The 18,066-nt window shown below is 33.4% G+C and overlaps 3 protein-coding genes across 3 annotated transcripts; 1 reads left to right on the top strand and 2 right to left on the bottom strand.

The window, feature by feature from the left end:
- Window positions 1-594: 594 nt before the first annotated feature.
- On the bottom strand, window positions 595-11,612 carry LOC135842414 (uncharacterized). Its single transcript, XM_065359864.1, has 3 exons — window positions 11,300-11,612; window positions 5,485-7,123; window positions 595-750 (listed from the first exon to the last, which is right to left on the bottom strand). Exons 2-3 carry the CDS (start codon window positions 7,079-7,081, stop codon window positions 701-703), a joined length of 1,647 nt encoding a protein of 548 aa, XP_065215936.1. The 5' UTR covers window positions 7,082-7,123; window positions 11,300-11,612; the 3' UTR covers window positions 595-700.
- A 542-nt stretch (window positions 11,613-12,154) lies between these two features.
- LOC135842412 (zinc finger protein 436-like) lies at window positions 12,155-14,814 on the bottom strand. Its single transcript, XM_065359862.1, has 7 exons — window positions 14,575-14,814; window positions 14,313-14,495; window positions 14,047-14,232; window positions 13,792-13,977; window positions 13,254-13,732; window positions 13,090-13,158; window positions 12,155-12,994 (listed from the first exon to the last, which is right to left on the bottom strand). The coding sequence occupies exons 1-7, from the start codon at window positions 14,664-14,666 to the stop codon at window positions 12,414-12,416; spliced, it is 1,776 nt and encodes a 591-aa protein (XP_065215934.1). The 5' UTR covers window positions 14,667-14,814; the 3' UTR covers window positions 12,155-12,413.
- A 409-nt stretch (window positions 14,815-15,223) lies between these two features.
- LOC135842413 (zinc finger protein 181-like) lies at window positions 15,224-17,877 on the top strand. Its single transcript, XM_065359863.1, has 7 exons — window positions 15,224-15,419; window positions 15,490-15,625; window positions 15,700-15,882; window positions 15,952-16,125; window positions 16,194-16,376; window positions 16,447-17,306; window positions 17,414-17,877. Exons 2-7 carry the CDS (start codon window positions 15,534-15,536, stop codon window positions 17,695-17,697), a joined length of 1,776 nt encoding a protein of 591 aa, XP_065215935.1. The 5' UTR covers window positions 15,224-15,419; window positions 15,490-15,533; the 3' UTR covers window positions 17,698-17,877.
- Window positions 17,878-18,066: the final 189 nt, after the last annotated feature.

The following is an 18,066-nucleotide window of genomic DNA, read 5'->3' on the forward strand; positions in this document are numbered from 1 at the left end:
AATTTTCCCTCCAAAGTAACGTCAAATTTGGATACTCAGGGAGGTTTGAAAACATGAATGTAGAATGTAGATACTTCACACCATGAAACTCATTTTCAAATCCTCCCCACCCTCAACAGAAGCTCCTTCTCATTATCCCTCCAAAACAGCATCAAATTTGGACTCAGCACTGATGGAAAACTGAAACTGAAATGGAGAAATTGAAACTGAAAAAAACAAAGGAGAAAATAGTGTGATATTGTTGCGCCTTCAATTTACGTCCACACCGTAGTATTTCACGATGTTAATAAAATTGCATAACCAGTTTGCCGTAAATACACGAATTTATCTTTCGTAATATTTTCCATGAAAACTCGAACTAAAATTATATTTTAAGATTAGCGTTCTAATTTCGCTCTTTGTTTTTGTTTTTTTTTTTTAAAAATAAATAACGATCTTTTATTGATTTTTACTTTAATTTTGTGGATATTTTCAACAAAGTTGAGCAATGTTCAGTGTGTTTCTAAGTCATTTCAAATCGTTTATTACCTCAAGAGTACACCTGATGAATCCTATTAAAAAATATAGAAGATCAAGGTGGAATAAGAATTTGAATTCTTTTAAAAAATTTATTTTTCGCAGGCTGAGTTGAACAATAAATAAGCTTATAAATTACTTAATTATAAATATTATGAATCTTTTTCGAACATTTTACAAAAAATTAATTCGTCGTCGATGAATTGATTGCTGGCGATGATTTGTTGACATCGTCTGAAAAAAAAATTATGATACAAAATTATTATTTTCAGTTAAAAAAACATTTTTTTTTCTTACAAGTAAACAAAATAATTCAAATTGTTCAACTACCACTTATTTTTGTAAAAAATTAGTCGTATATTAATGCATTATTTGAAAAAATAGAAAAATCTTATAGGTAATTTTTTATTTTAATTGCATTTTTCAATAATTTCATCAATTTTACTTTTGAATTTTCTTTTTAATCGATTTTCTTTTGCATTCAAACCAAGTGAAAGTGACGCTTGAAGATAAAACTTATTGAAGCAGATATTTTTGTTTTCAATTTTTTTTACAAACAATAATTTTTGATTTAGCTCTGTATAATATTGCTAATAAAAATATATTATAATGGTTTAATTGCCATACGAAATTGAACAAAGAACCGGTACCTAGATATCTTGAAATATTATGAACCCTTTTTCTGCAATTTTTTCATTGCAACGCATAGTAATAATTGTCAATATTTCACCTTTTTTTTTTACTTTTCCAAATAAGTAGGTACTTCAAATTCCTTTTTTAAAATTTTATTATTTAAGTAACGTAATATCGTTTTTGAATACTCGTATTTTTTTGAGATTGTTTTATTTTTTTCCATTTTTTTTAAATGTCCAAGTACAAACAATTTTTTATTTTTTTAATTTAATTTTTTGGTCAACTACCTTCTTTTTCAATTACTGATTTTGTATTTTCATTATTTATTTACCTAAAATAATGTCGTTTTCGAATATTTCAAAATAACTAAAAAGAATTTCTTTTGTAGAAAATTGATTATCCTAAGTACATACATAAAAGGTGCTTGCACATTTTTATTGATATTTTCAGTATCGAGAAGACATAATTATAACATCAATTTACATTTCAAAACAAAGATGAGAAACAATTAATTACTTAATCAATTTTTTTTTCAAATCAATTATGAGAAATTTTTTTCAAAAGGTCATTAGCATATTTTTTGTGAGCTTATCTTCAAAATTGAAGGTGAAATAATTTCACACCAAAAATGGAAGACTATTTTTTTCATTATTTTTTTTTTTTTAAATTGAAATATGTACCTAGGTACTTGGATATTTTCTTTGGTTTTGAAAATATTAAAAATATCAAGTAAGTAGGTACCTACATATAAAGTCTTTTTGGTATAAAATTGAATTTCTTTCAAAAAAAAAGGTCTTCGTACTTTTTGAAGACATATAATAATATTATGTAACTTAAAAAGAAAAAAAAGAGCGTAATTTTCCTTTTTATTTTTTGAATTCTTCGAATAGCGTCCACACAATTGAAGATAAAAATGAATTGATAATATAACTTTTTTCTTAAAAATTAATTTCCCTGCAAAAGATTAGGTATGCAAATTAAGTTTTCAATCTTTTCAAAATTTGATTCTACAACGTCAGCTAAAGTTTTTTCTCCAGCTAAGTTGTCTCTCATAATTATTATGATTCTTTTCAAAAATGTTTTTTTAAAACCTCGTTGAATGGTGGGAGGGGGGGGGGTGTTTTCTGAAAAGTTTGGTCGAGCTCCTTTTTATTCCTTTAGCTCTTTTTCCATGTTCACTTTTTGCATTTTGATCATTACAAAAGTAAAGATAAATTATTTGAAAATTTTTCCAATTTCCTTCTCCTAAATTTTTTTACGACTCTCTTTTTGGACTCGCGAAAGATTGATTTTAACGCAACAATTATTACTTTCGCCTTTTTTTGACATTTTCGACCGCTCACAAGGAAAAATTTCCAAATCCGAACAAAATTGGAATAAGATGAGGTCAAGTAAAATAAGGTTTTTGATTTCGATTGATTTCATTTTGAAATTTTGAATTCGAAAATCTTTGACAAAAAAATTCATGTTTCTGAATTTGGAAAAAAATTTTGATTTATGGTGGAATAAAAATTTACACAGAGAACGAGAGCTCAAAAATTTTAAAAATTTGTCGTTTAATTTTGGAATTTTACGGAGAAAATGAATGGTAAGCATCTCATTTTAATGTGAAAATTTAGTAGGTAAAAATTCCTTATTTTAAAGAAATTCTTTAGCTTGACATAGTGTATATGGCCCGCACTTCTTAGGGGGTACAGATGTTATGCACCACTTAAGGAGATGCCTATTTCATCTACCCCTTAAACCGATAGGTTATGGAAACGTGTAGGTATACTTTAGAGATGTAGAAATGTACAAGTACTCCTGTACTTGTACATTTGACGTCACTGGCGGCTGAACCCTTCTTAAAAGATAGATATTAAATTATCTAAGGGTTGACAGCCACAAGTGACATTTATACCCCGAGATAGGGAAAATAGCCAATTAATTAGGTAAATTTATTGGAAAGAATGCTCGCTTGCTGACAGGTAGCGGCTTCTTTTGTAAATTATTAGCGCCTTTAAGCCTATTTTTGACCACGTGACCTCGGGGGAGGGACCAAAATCACCCTTTTTTCTATATATACTGGGATGTTAGCGCCAAAGTCGAGATTCAACTTCATATAGTGCACAATTGCGGTTCCTCGTTGTAAGAAATACCAGGGCTTCAAATCCGTACCCGTACCCTAATACCCGAATACCCGAACAAAAATCCATAAATTTCTGTACCCGAACCTGTACCCGTACCCGAAAAAATAAAACAAGGAATACCTGTACCCGAACCCATACCCGATTAAACTATTTTGAACCCGAATACCTGATAGATCGGGTATTTTTTCAGGTATTTCATCAAAATTGTATCAAAAATGGCGAAAATTGAAGAAAATCCCATACCTGTACCCGATACCCGTACCCGAAAAATTTTCTGTACCCGTACCTGATCCTCTGAAAAAAATTTCTGTACCTGTACCCGATACCCATACCCGAAAACGTTCGGGTTTGAAGCCCTGAAAAATACGTACAGTCACGTTTAAAGGGGCGTACACATGATCCAATATATTTGACAAACCAGGTTTGTCAAATTGACATCGTTGATAAAATTTATCAACATATAATCAACATATATTTGGTTGCATGGAAAGTCAAATATATTAGATCATGTAAACGCTCTGATAATCTAAGTTTTTTTTCCAAATTTTCAACGTTTTGTTGATCGATGACACCAATTCTGAAAATAGAAATTATTTATATTTTCAGAATTATTTTCAGAGTTGTGTCTATGGTGTCTCCGATCAACAAAACGTTAAAAATTTGAGAAAGACATCATCAGAGCGTCCACACAACCGAATATGTTTGATTAAATTCAATTTGATTTGACAAATCGAGTTTGTCAAATATATTGGATCATGTGTACGCCCCTTAAGTCTCCTTATCATATTATTTCTCACCTTAAGTGTAGAATTCGGGGTATATGATAATGGAGTTCGCGATCTACACCCTTCGATTTACGTCACCTTCGCGCGTGATTAATACTAATGTAAATTCAGTGATCATGGATCCGATGATCAATAATTTGTACCTTTTTGGTGATTCGCTATGGTGTCGGTCATATGCGAATCATGCAAAGTGTTTACTAGTGCCTCTTTTAGTTAAGTTCCATCGAACCCTTTGGTATTGGAAAGGCATCAGAACTATCAGAAGAGATGGAAAAAGTGTACAGTTTTGGTAAGTAGGTTCGAAGTAACTTACTTTAGCTAATTAATTCAAATGTATCGATTAATTAGTGGTGATGTTTTGATCTACAAATGCGGGGGTTTGTGGGTTTAAGCAATTTAATTTATTTATTTATTTATTTATTTTAATGGAGTTCAAACATTGTTATATCGTGTTTCTTTGGGATTTTAATCATGTATTCATTGGAGCTGGGTATCTTTAGATAGGTTTAGCTACAATGTATTTAATTTCTAATCTATTGTACCATGATGTGAAAATGTTTATATTCTGCCTTGAAACGGTCCTTAGGCAACCATTTATGTTTGTCAAAAGATAATATGTTTTCCTATGTAGGTAAATTACGTTTTAATAAAATGTTTGTAATTTGTCTTGAATGTTGGAATAAGTTCTTTCTTCATTACATAATAATTGACTATAGTAGACTGCATGACTGTTTAATGTCTCTTACTGAGCTAGTCCAGGCAAAAACCACTCACATTCTTCCCTTAGAGAATGTGAGGAAAAATCTATATAGGTATCGTGGTAATTACTAACTATAATCAATTTGGCGAGTTATGCTCGATCTAACTATATCAAGCTTATTTTTTTTTTAATTTTTAAATTTAATAAAAGTAAAATCATTATTTTTTCAATAATTGAATTTTAATATAAAAAATAATAATTTATTAAATAGAATTTTAATTTAAAAAAATAGAAAATACTTTATTATATACCTAACCTACATTTTTTTACTCATTTTTCATATAATATTAAATTACCTATCTAGCAAATTTTCAAGATAAATTATAAAACCTCCACCATATTTTGATCCTGTCTTATTCCAATTTATTTGTAATGAGGTAGGAGCAGTGGAAGTTGTCAAAAAAAAGAAGCTAATTCAGAGTTCGATTTTAAAAAAAGAAAAACAAAGAGTTTCAAAACTCTGTTCAAAATAAGTTTAATTGATGAAAAGTTTATTTTATATATTTTTCAAAAAAGAATTTGCCAATTTTAGGGAGCATGTTGGCTTTGGCTACCCTATGAGACGAGGAGTTGAAAAAAAGCTTTAATTCTACAGGTAGTTACCTATTCAAAATCACGTCTATGCTCATTTCAAAAAAATCATTAAAAAACTATATCCTACCTTTAGGTATTTCTTCTTTGGGTAAACTGGGATAAACAACCGACGGCGTCGTACCAATTGGCACTTGAACTGGCCTCAAATGAGTCCTCTTGGGTCCGGATTGTTGAGATTTCGAAAAAGTCGTTTCAGTACTGGTTAATACTTGTACAGCACTATCCAATAACTTGGCAGATTCCGTTTCGCCCTCATTCCGGCTACTCGTGGTCGTTGGTTTCACTGGTTGATCGATTTTTTCAACATCATCGGATCCAGCTGCGACTAGATCGTTAGACGACGACGTTGTGTAAAATTTATTCGGTTCTTGATGAGTATTCTGGTACGATGATGGAATGTACCAAGAATTCGGTTGATATGCTGGTACGTTTAACAACGATGGTTGCTGCCGTGGAGGTGGACTGTATACAGTGGAAGCTGGACTAATACGATAAGAATACTGCAACTGTTGATTAGACGAGTGTTCGGCTTGAGGAGCAGCAGGAGAGGCAGTCGAAGGTAATTCGGGTTGATTGAAAGAGACGACTTGACGATTAGCACCATTGGTAATGGTATCGTGGACAACAAAAGTACTAGCTGGAGGTTGTTTGTATTCGTAAGTTACCTCAGTTTTAGCCGGTTCGGAATTTTGAGCTGCAGGTAACGATGGGTAAGCAAAGCTGTTGGACGGGAATTGGATATTATTGTTGGGGATCTGTTGAAATTCTGGAATAGCCGCAGCAGGTGTTGGATTACTCGATGGGAATTTAGGCAAACTGGCAGGTTCGGCTGGAGTTTCAATTGGTTTTGTATTTTGGAATTGTAGTGGTAGATTTACAACAGGATAACTGGATGGAAATTGGTCAGCGCTAGGAAAACTGGGCGTATTATCGATGGGATTTTTCTGCTGCTGTTGATTGTAAGAGTAAATCGGATACTGCTGATAGTAAGGGAACGATTGCAGAGGAGGGAATCTTGCCCCAGTAAGCGGGAAATATTGTCCGAATTGCGTCAAAGACGGATTATAAGAGTAAGGAGAAGAAGGAGCAGGGTAGGTTACCGAAGGAGCTGGAGTTGTGGTCGTAGCTGAACCGAAAATCCAGTTTTTCTTTTTATGGATTATATTGCTACCTACACTGGCGACGTATTTGAATGGTTTGAGTTTTTTCTCTTTGATACTTTTAATGAAGGCGATTAATTTCAAAATCTTTGATTTCTCTGGCTTCTTACTCGTTTCAGTATCGTGTTTGAATTGTTCCAAAGTATCTTCGGATATTAAATCAACGTAAGGTAATATATCGCTAAGGTCCATGTCCTGTAAATCAAAGTCCGCTGGAAGGTAGGAAGCCAGCCTGCTGATCGTATCTAATTGTAGGATTTTTATCTGGTTCGGTTGATTCGTTGTCAACTGAGCTTCGATGTTATTCGTCTGGCTCGGTTCGTTTGGTAAATAAATAGGTGTTCCTTGGACGGGATTAATTTGAAAACCGTTATATTTACGTACTTGTAAGATGGGTAAATAACCGGGAGGTTTTGTTTCTCTGGTTTCCGAACTGCCCCATAAGGTTGCATCGCAACATATCGCAGCGTACAGGAAGATTGAACTGATGACTAGATTATTCATGACGATAAATTGTTTCTTTATTCTCTGTGTGTCGATTAAATTCTGTAAATGGTTAGACATTATTAGTATCTAGGTACTTATTCCATTTTCATACTTTAAAAATGAAATTTTTTACCACGACAATTGTCCTGTAGGTCACCCCCCCCCCAATCATCGAGTCTTCAGAGCGTTCAAAGATTTTCAAAATTCTAAGTAGACGATTTTTCTGACGTGGGAGATCGAGGTACCCAATCGATAAAAAAAATTTAGAACTAGATAAAGGGTCATTCCATGTCAACTCAACCAAAAAAATGCGATTTTGAAAGTCGTGTCTTTAGATTTCGCTCAAATTTTTTTTACAATATATATCCACCCAGTAAGTAAGAACCCCGCAAATTAGTTTGGTCCCAGCCCCCTCAGGGGGCGGGTGGGAGGGGCTTGCATTATTTTCACATTGTCTCGAGGTACTCAACTTTAGCAGCCCATTCCTCCAAAACTATGATACTTTGATCAAAACTAATTTCACAGTTCAAAAGGGCATTGCATTTAAAACTTTTCAAGCATTTTGAAATTTTCAAAAGTTGAAAGTTAAACTTCAAAATGATGCTGTACGTGGGAGCTACCATTTAAAATTTTGAAAAAATTTCCATAGATGTACCTTTTGATGCTTTTTCGAAATATTTAAGTTTCTAGATGAGATCTCTTAATGGAGAGGGAGCACCCCCACCCACAATTTGGGGCAAAACTTTTGAAAGAAAATCTTAGGCATGTGACGTATCGAATTCTATGTTTTTGGTGACGCTGAACACGAATATGACGTCAGATTTTTGATTGGACCCCATCCATGGCCCCCAGCACCTCACCAAAGGGGGTAAAAGTTCAAAAAAGTGTTTTGTTCGTGCGACACATGGAATAGTATGTTTTTGGCGACGCTGAACACGAATATGACGTCAGATTTTTGATTGGACCCGTTCACGGCCACCAGCACCTCCCCAAAAGGGGTAACCCATAAAAAAAAGGATTACATTTGTGTGACACATGAAATAGTATGTTTTCGATATCGCTGAACACGAATATAGCCATAGTTTTTTTTAAGTCAACCTCACCCATGGCCCCCAGAACCTCCCCCAATAGGCAAAAGTCCAAAATAATTGTTGTGTGCCGTGGATGGGGTCCAATCAAAAATCGGACGTCATATCAAAAATCTGACGTCATATTCGTGTTCAGCGTCACCAAAAACATACAATTCGATACGTCACATGCTCAAAATTTTCTTTCGAAAGTTTCGCCCAAAATTGGGGGGGAGGTGTTCCCCCTCCATTAAGAGATCCCATCTCGAAACTGGAATATTTCAAAAAAGCATAAAAAGTTACATCTATGGAAATTTTTTCAAAATTTTAAATGGTAGCTCCCACTTACAGCGCCATTTTAAAGTTTGAACTTTCAATTTAAAAGTTCAACTTTCAACTTTTGAAAATTTCAAAATGTTTAAAAAGTTCTAAATGCAATGCCCTTTTGAACTGTGAAATCAGTTTTGATCATAGTATCATAGTTTTGGAGGAATGGACTCCTGAAGTTGAGTACCTCGAGACAATGTGAAAATAATGGGAGCCCCCTGAGACCAAACCGATTGCGGGTTTCTTACTTACTGGGCGGGTAGATATTGTAAAAAAAAATTGGGCGAAATCGAAAGACATGACTTTCAAAATCGCCTTTTTTTGGTTGAGTAGACATGGAATGATCCAAATCAAATTGGGGGCCAAAAATGCGAGAAAATTAAAATTTTACCAAAGTGAAAAAGCTGAAATTTTATGTGTACGCTATTTCGCATTTTGTGCAGTTCTGGAGTCTCCAGCATATTTTTTAAAGTTGAAATTTTCACAAATTTTTTTATTTCAATGAAGTTGGAATGCTGAAATTTACTTTAAATTCTTAATTTACCTAATATGCACGAGTCAAAATGGAGATGGCTCCAGCCAAACTATTCTGGAGCCTTCTGCTATATTTTAGAAATTCTATAATTTCAAAAACTGCCATAAAAATTCAAAAAATTGTTCAAATTAGATTCGAATTAACTGGAGATTGTTTTTGGCGATTTTGGGACCGTCCAGCTTTCCATTTTTCCGAAATCAGTTTCAGTGACGAGTAAAATTTTATGGGAATTTTAACTTTCTAAAATCAGTTGGAAGTTGCAAAACGTCTCGAAACGACTCGAAACCGTTTCCAAAATTGATTCGGAGGGTAAGGGCAGAGGAGTGTCAAAAATAGACCGTCTGCTAAATTATGACATTTCTAGATCAATTTGGTAAAATTTCGATTTCATTTGTACTGAATTGTTTCCAAAAATGGTAAAGGTACATTTTGGCAATCAAAAACGTTCAAAAAAGTAACCATAAATACGTATTATAAAACGTGAGAAAAACATGGAAAAATTATTCAATAAAACCAGAAGGTTTCAATTAAATTTCATGCAAAAAAAAAAAAAAAAAAAAAAATAACACATAAATTAAAATCTAAAAGTTGTAAAACTCGATTGCGACTTAGACAGTTTCAGCAAAAAATATGACTTTTTGGCAATTTTTTTTCTTTTAAAAAGCGAGACTTGAGCAATTTTAGCAATAAAAGGCAAGGCTTTTTGGAAATTTCTGACAAAAAAAGAAGCTTTTTGAGCAATTTTTTGAAAAATGAGACCTTTTTATGGCGAAAAAGTGAGCATTTTTTGACATTTTTGAAAAAAAAGTAAGTAGGTAGGTACTAATTAGTAATTACGTAAGACTTTTTGAAAATTTCTGTAAAAAAGGCGACAATTTTTAGAAGGGGGCCCCACGTTGGGCGCCAATTCTATCGAATGAAATAATAGGCAGTGTTTCATCAAAATGATGTATTCTCCAAATATTTAAAATATTCAACTGTTAAACTGTCTCAATACAAACTGACTGTCTAGCTCTAGGTTGATACCAACGAAGTTAATAATAAACCATACATATAAAAACGTTGTGTTTCAGTGTCCTACTTATTCATTCTCACACTCCTCAACCTATTCCTCGAATTTATGCTGACTCATCCAACTAGCTCACTCTCTTTACACTGTCCTATTTCTCATACAACAATTGCCTTACTAAAATTTTGTAAGAAAAAAAAAATTGTAACCAAATGAGAGCCTTAAAAATTCAACAAAAATCAAGAAATACACTTCGCTGGTTGAAATTTTTTTAGGATAAATTTTGTCCTGTCAGTCGGAATACAAATACCTCTCTTGTTGGAATTTCCAGGTTCAAACAAAATAAATCTTTAGAAAATTCAATTTTGAAAAATAAAAGCGATGCGAGGAAAAAAAAGTTGAAAAAATTGAAATAAAAATTTTCTGGGTAGGTATACTTTGGATGGATGGATTTTGCAAACTTGTTGTTAGACAACCAAGATACCCAAGTTTTAAATACGCGATATTTGTAAAAAAAATTGACAAATTCAAAAGTTGATGATCAAAATTGCGAAAAAATTGCTAAATCCGATCAAAATATCAAATTTTATTTTAATTTCCTCGATTTTTTTCTATAAAATTACACAAAATTTAGTTTTAAAAAATGAAGCGAAGAAGTCCGAAGGGAACGAGTACAAAAATGTTCAAAAACCGATAGGTATTATTTCAAGAAATACAGAACAGAGGAAACAAAATTAAATTAAACCATAGTTTTGATAATGATACGAGTTTTTTTTTTTTTTAGAAATTTTCGTACTTTATGAATACATTTTGATACAACAATTTTCGTATTTTCATTCAAAGTAAGTCAAATTGTGTTTTTTTTTTTGGTACCTATTTTTGTACCAGACCAGCAGACACCTGCTTTCACTTAGCTTGACTCATATGGTATTGAAAAAGGAGCTGAACGAGGTCTTAGTTTGTAAAAAATGTTTGTCAATTTTAGAAATTTTGTAAAAAAAAAAAAAAAAAATACGTAAAATTATTGACACTTGAGAAGAAGATACTTAAATAAAAGAAAATCACTGGAAACATTTTAATAAAATTTAAAACAGGTTGGAATACGTCTTTTATTTGGAAAAAATGTCAGTGTTGTATGTACTTGAGTTTTGGCACTGACGTCTCACTGAATATAAAACACCTTATCGTACCAAAAAAAAAAAAAAAAAGGAAGAATAAGATATGTATGTACTAAGAAAATTAATTTTAATAAATTACAGCACGATTTAAGCTACTTAAATACATAAATAAAAACTTACCCAAATCAGTATTCTCCTCCAGATCGCATTAAAAATATTTTAAAACAGCACTGAACCATACAAAGTATAAAAGTGTTCTCTACGTAATAATTATACCTGTATTTATGCCTTAGCACTAAAGGATATGGAAAAAATGTTGTCCTCTGGAATCCTCCATCGAACAAAACCAGTTAGCGTCGTTTCTTAAGGGTTGAACCGGTTATTAGTTTTGTTAATCGAAGGTAAAACGAAAGTGCAGGCTTCGTAAGAATTCGCTGAAAAGGGTTTCCTGTGTCAGGTCGAAGACGATGAATCAAGTTACGTCACGAGTAGTTTTTGCTCGTTACCTGTACGAATATTTTTTTTAAATCCTCTTGAAAATTAATCAGCTCAAATGTTTGCGTTTATGTACCTAGCGTACTGGAAAGCAAATACCAGCGAAACTGAATTAATAAGATATAATTAAGGTTGATTATTGCTACGAAAATTTCGGCCAGGTATAGATATTGGAACGTATAAGTGATATTGGCTTTCACATTCTTATATAGAGGTAGTGATGATTGATGGATCGTTTAGGAACATTAATATGTCGGTGATGTTAATGGATGCCAAAGGTTCCTGTTGTGTTTCCTGCACTACGAATCACGATTAGTAAAGTTTCCGAATGGCGAATATCGAGCGTCTTTTTTCGTCAGAATATTTATCAAGGAATGTTTACTCTGTAGTATAAGAGTTGAGAAGTTCAGATCATAGAACTAATGTACATTAGAACTCAACTCCCCAAACAATCCGACAAATAAAATGATCACACTTCTCAAAAGCCATAAGGAGCACTTATTTTGAGAACTGCATCTAGAGAAATGAAAAAGAGTCAAGATCAATAGAAGAGATATATTGTCAAGTCTTAACATTTCAAATGATATCATTCAGCATCCCTTTTTACTCAGTAAAGAAAAATGTTCACATCCATTATAAATTCATGATCCATCACTTAAATAATTCTTGGCTCGGCCATAAACTGATTGAGCAACTGCAACGTTTTGTAGATTTTTCTAGCACGCCAAAGTACGTACTTTCAGGAACACTTCCAAAATCAAGAAGTGAAACAAATATTTAAAACCCATGATAAAAATCATCATAAATGATCCTTTTGCATATGTCTCGTAAGATCATATTTGTAACGATAATTTTTCCGGCATAGTGCGCAATAAAAACGTATCTCTTCTACATGAACTTTTTTCTCATGCTTGGTCCTGGTTTTACTATCTTTAAAACCCTTGCAACATATCGAGCATCTGTATGGTCTGTCGTTATTCGAAGAGTGTGTTGTGTGATGATACTTCCAAGACTCTTTCGAAACGAATGTTTTGTGACAATAGGTACATCGGTACTCGTTTTCTTGTCTAGGTAAATGTTTTGATTTTATATGAATGATAAGATTTCCTTTACGAGCGTAATTTTCATCGCAATGAGCGCAACAATAACGAGGACCTTTTCCATGAACTGTACGCTCGTGTCGGCCCTTATTACTGGGATCTTTGAAACACTTATCACACATTGAACATTTGAAAAGCTTCTCCGAACTGTGCATTAACTCGTGTCTTTTTAAATAATCTATCTTGTTGAATCGCTTATTACAGGTAGTACATTGGTATGGTTTTTCATCACGAGATGCGTCGTGTTCGAGTATATTTTTACTACTCTTGTCGTCGGAATCTAGGTAAGAGAAAATGAAACAGAGCGGTGAAAATTAATCAACGTTGAAATGTATTAAAATTTGTAATCGATGAATAGAATTTTTCTCAACTTACTCTGGCAGTCGAGTTTTTCAAAATATTTATTTTCTGGAGTTTTTTCGAACGAGTCCGAAGCATGCTCAGCTGAAAACCCAATGCGAATATAACAATAATTACTACACGTACCACTGATATCGAATTTATGGTACGGTGATTGATTAATAGTCCATGCTACTTACTCAAAATATCAAATTCTTCATTCATTTCAAAAGATAAATCTGTTTTTTCCTCCTTCACAACGATTAGCTCATCTTCATCATTTTTCACAAGCCAAACTTGGTGATTAGATTCAAAATCGTGACACAGATTAGAATTTTTGATATCCGTCCTCGTTTCTGAACTAAAAGATGCTTCATTATCTAGTTCATTAGCGATATTTGAATAATCGGACGATGTAAAATCACTAATCGCAGAGCTTCGAACTAGTTCTCTATTTTCTTCGAATTCTCCTCTAGTCTGATCGAACGGTGCACGACGTTGATATCGTTGTAATAAACGACATAATTCTTCTGATAAATAATCTAAGGCGTCACGCTCGTCTTTAAGCTTCTTGTATCTTAGCTGCTCGGTGATCAAAACTTCACGTGCTACTAAATCATTGCAATCGTTAGTTTTCTCAGTGATTTCCAACCGAGGTGTTTCACGCTGTTTTGCATACCTAAGAATTGAATAATTAATGAAAATAATCCTGACGAGTACGAATAACGATGAACTTACTCGAGGAATTCCTTGACGATGTTTTTTTCGCATAAAATTTTAAAACGCCGTATCAGATCATCGTGTTGCGAATTCAATATCATCATAGTTTCGTAAGCTGTATCCAAATACTTTTTTATTCGTTCACATTCTTCGACTTTTGCCACGAATTTCAGACGCAGTATTTCTTGTTCTTTGGTGTTTTGACTGTGCATATATTTGTTCGATTATACACCAATTTTGAACAAATCATTGAAACAGAAGGACTTGACTTACTCGAGTAATTCTTCAGCGAAATCAGTCTTTAGAAGCAAGTCGTAATTTCGCAGGACTGAATCATTACGTTCGGATTTTAATAACGTGAAGTTTTCGTTGGCCTTGTTCAACATTTTTTCTAAATTCTTGTGTTCGATTATGCCATCGATGAATTTCAATCGCAGTGTTTCTTGTTTATTTATGAATCTAAAAACACATAGCCAATATTTATGAGCTGTTCGTGTTTGAATTATCAAGTATTCGAATCGAAAGGAAGATGTACTTACTGGAGAAATTTTTTTACAAAATTATTCGTCAACAGTATTTCGTAAAGTTTTGATAGATCACCATGCTCTGATTTCGAAGTAATCGTATCTACGCAAGCTCTATCCAAACAAGTTTTCAGAAATTGATATTCATCGTTCGTTGACACGAATAGCGACCGAAATTTTTCTAGGAGTTTGCTGCAGCTAAATGAAGATCAGACAGAATTTCGTACCTATAGTTAATATTTCATTATGGTCAGAATTAGAAAAAATATGGGCTTACTCGTGAAATTTGGCGATGTCGTATTCCAATATTTTTTCACAATTTTGGATTACATCGTCGCATACGTATAAGTTTACTGTTCTTTTGGACATGATTAAGGTCCCAAGGTGTCCCAAGTGAATGGAATAATTTGTAATTCGAGGATTTATGACAAATTTAACTCTGTTTTATTGCAATCCATTCATTTATTTCGAATTTCGATACATTTTTTGTAGAAGAGAAGTGATAACAAACTGGTCAAGTGATAAGAGAACTAGACCTTATTTTGTCATCTCGCAGGTAGATGGGGTACAATGCACAAGTTTTGAATTTTTTATAAATTTTTTTTTGTCAATCTTAATTCTTATTCATGGCAGTGAACTCTCAGAACTCTGATTTTTTTATGAATGAAGTGGGTATAACTTCATTTACTATTATTATTCCTTCATCTTCAATAATGGAACCTTTGAAAAAATAATAATCAAACCAGAAATCCATGCAGAAATCACAAATCACTGAATCAGAAAGGTCTCCATTCTGAGCCTAACCGTTCAAATTTCTCCAAAACTTTAGGAACAAATAGAATGAAAACTGTCTGTAATTCTGTACTGTTTCCTGAAGCAGACTGGTCTTGTCTTGTGAAATTTCGAAGAACTCGAATTTGCCTGCGTACGCAACAGTCTGCAACTCAAACAACATATCTTATCACGTGCAATTGCAATTTGTTTACAAACAACTTTGATAATATAAAAAATGACGTTAGGTGCTCAAAATCAAAAACGCTGTGGTTTATTCGGCCTTTTTATTGATTCGATGATGTAGATTCCAACGAATGAGTCGTATTACAAGTCGATGAAAAAATCAGTGTAAGTAGAATTGTTCAAAAGATTTTACTTCTAGAATGATGGTGTAGTAAAATATGTGTTTTTCATTTAGAAACCATAAGAACTATCCACGAGTTCGTTGAGAATAATTCAATCATGGCCCAAGTAAATGCGGACTTCGATCCTTACGACGATGTGATTCAAAGTTGCGATACGTTACTGAGTAGCAACTCCACCAAATTTCACCTGTAAGATCATTACATCGCCGTTACTCCAACTATAACATAATCATGGGCTAATATTCTATTTGTAATGTCTACAGCTACGCGAAACATCAAGAGGAACTCCGTTTACAGTTCACTGCGACGAATGAAAATTACAAAATTTTAAAAACATGGCTCCATGTAGCTTACGAAGATATACTCGCATCGACATCAGAACACGGTGATTTGGTTCAAATTTACCAAACCTTATTGAGCAGTAACTTTTTCGAAGAATTTCTCGAGTTAGTATAAAATCTTCTATTTTATTTACGAATAAACACTATAATTTCATCTTTCTCGATATTTATTAGGTACGCCAATAGTCGAGAAACGCTGCAATTTAAATTCATTAAAAAATTGAACGAATGCAAAGATTTGATGAAAAAATTGAACGAGACGAATAAGAGCATCGTATCGTTGAAAACTAAGCACAATGATTTAACTCGACGCTACGGAGTAACATTGGAGAACCGTTCGGTCAACGAGTAAGTCCATGTAGGTAACATAAATTTCGATTTTAGATGAAAATTTTAATTCAGTGATATCTGTGTAGGTCTACAGAGCAACGAAGATCACTACGGTCAAAATTTATCGAAACACTTGACGAATGCGAATGTTTTAGAACTTGTCTGGATTCAGCTTATGAAGAGGTCTTAACGTTGAAATTAGACTTCGACGTAGTAACAGAACGATATAGAATATTATCGAAGAACAAAAGTTTTGAGGAATTTCTCGAGTAAGTAAATCCATTATCATTCAATTCAGATTATCCAAATCCAACATAAATGTAAAAATTCAATTTTCAGTTGCGCTAAAAAACTAGAAGTAACCAGTAAAGAATGCAAATGTTCTAACTCATCCGCTGACCGAGCCATTCATTCGAATACCGTCGTTGAAGTAGATTTATCCTCAAACGCAGAAATGGATACGTTAGAAGCCGAAGTCGACGTGAAAGAGTTCGATGTTGATCTCAGTATAAAACGTGAACATCAACAGTCATATTCGAGTGAAAATAACGAAGACCGAACTGTGATAGAGAGTAGCATCCCGAATGGATTCGATATCACCGAGGTTAATCTTGATGATCAAATCAAACTCGAACTTCAGCAGCCATCACATTTAAACGAAAACAGTGAAGATCTAGCTATCGTGAAACAGGAAAATCCGGATGATCATTCCTTCTACTTTTCGATTCCAGTTGTAGACGAATTCTGCGCATCTTCGAATACACACTTTGAAACTGACGATCCTTTTGAAGAAAAAATCGTTGTGATAGAATTATTGCCTGAGGCAGTCGAGGATCGTGACGTGTTCATACAACCGCAAGTTTCCACTAATTCATCTCTACTGGAGAGAGCTCTGAATGGATCTCAACAGTGTCAAGGGAAACTGAATTCTTCGACTAGCGGATCACTTTCAATAAAGTCACTTTTTCATCGACGTTTTGAATGCGTAATTTGCGGGAAATCTTTTCCGAAGAAATGCACTCTGAATGAGCATATGCGTATACACGATGATAAGTTATTTCATTGTGAAAAATGTGACAAATCGTTCAAGACAAAAAACAACAAACGAAAGACGTTAAAATGTTCATTTTGCGGTTATGCGCCTAATCAGAATAGTAATAAACGCAATGATAAAATAAAATTTGTGCACGAACTCTTCGGTAAGTGGCCAGTTTTCAATTTCTATTGATTAATTAATTATCGAAGTTACTATTAATTCGACAAAAACATTCCCGTTGATCTAATTATTTGCATTTATTTGTTACAGCTCCTCGGTGTGATATTTGCGGTCGGATTTTCTCGACAGATCGCCGTCTAAAGGAACATATTTCCGACGTTCACGATGAACAGAAATCATTCAAATGTGCCACTAGCGACAGATTATTCGCCAGAGAGAGTGCTCTTAAAAGTCATAAAAGGCGACAAAAGTCGGTCGTTCATGCGAAGAATCTACGTTTCAGGTGTGCTTATTGCGATAAAGGATTTCGTTGTAAGGATAGTCTTGTTCCGCATATGCAAAAATTTCATAAGCATGTGTACCTATTTAGGTAAGCAAATGAAAATGATCAAATGGTGAAGATGATGATTCGGTTTGGTTACTTGTTGACTTCGTGGATTGTTATTTTGAAAAAATTTGTCTACATTTTCAACGACGATTGTTTATCATGATCGTTTTTTTTTATATCTATGTTGTTTAGATTTTTTTCGAATTAATTATATCCAATTTTTGTATCTACTTGTCCATTTTTAATACTGTGGGTTATATGTAGGAGATTTTAGCATACCCTAGGGCGAGGGCCTAAGGCAAGAACTGTCGTCGTCGTCATCATCTTCGTTAGTCAAATCCCGGGATGACTCTTTGTGGAGTAAGCAAAAATAATGAATTTTTATTATTTTTTTGTATGGTTATTTGAAAAAAAT

The sequence above is a fragment of the Planococcus citri genome, chromosome 4 (genome assembly GCF_950023065.1).
Source record: "Planococcus citri chromosome 4, ihPlaCitr1.1, whole genome shotgun sequence".
In the NCBI taxonomy this organism is placed as follows: Eukaryota; Metazoa; Arthropoda; class Insecta; order Hemiptera; family Pseudococcidae; genus Planococcus; species Planococcus citri.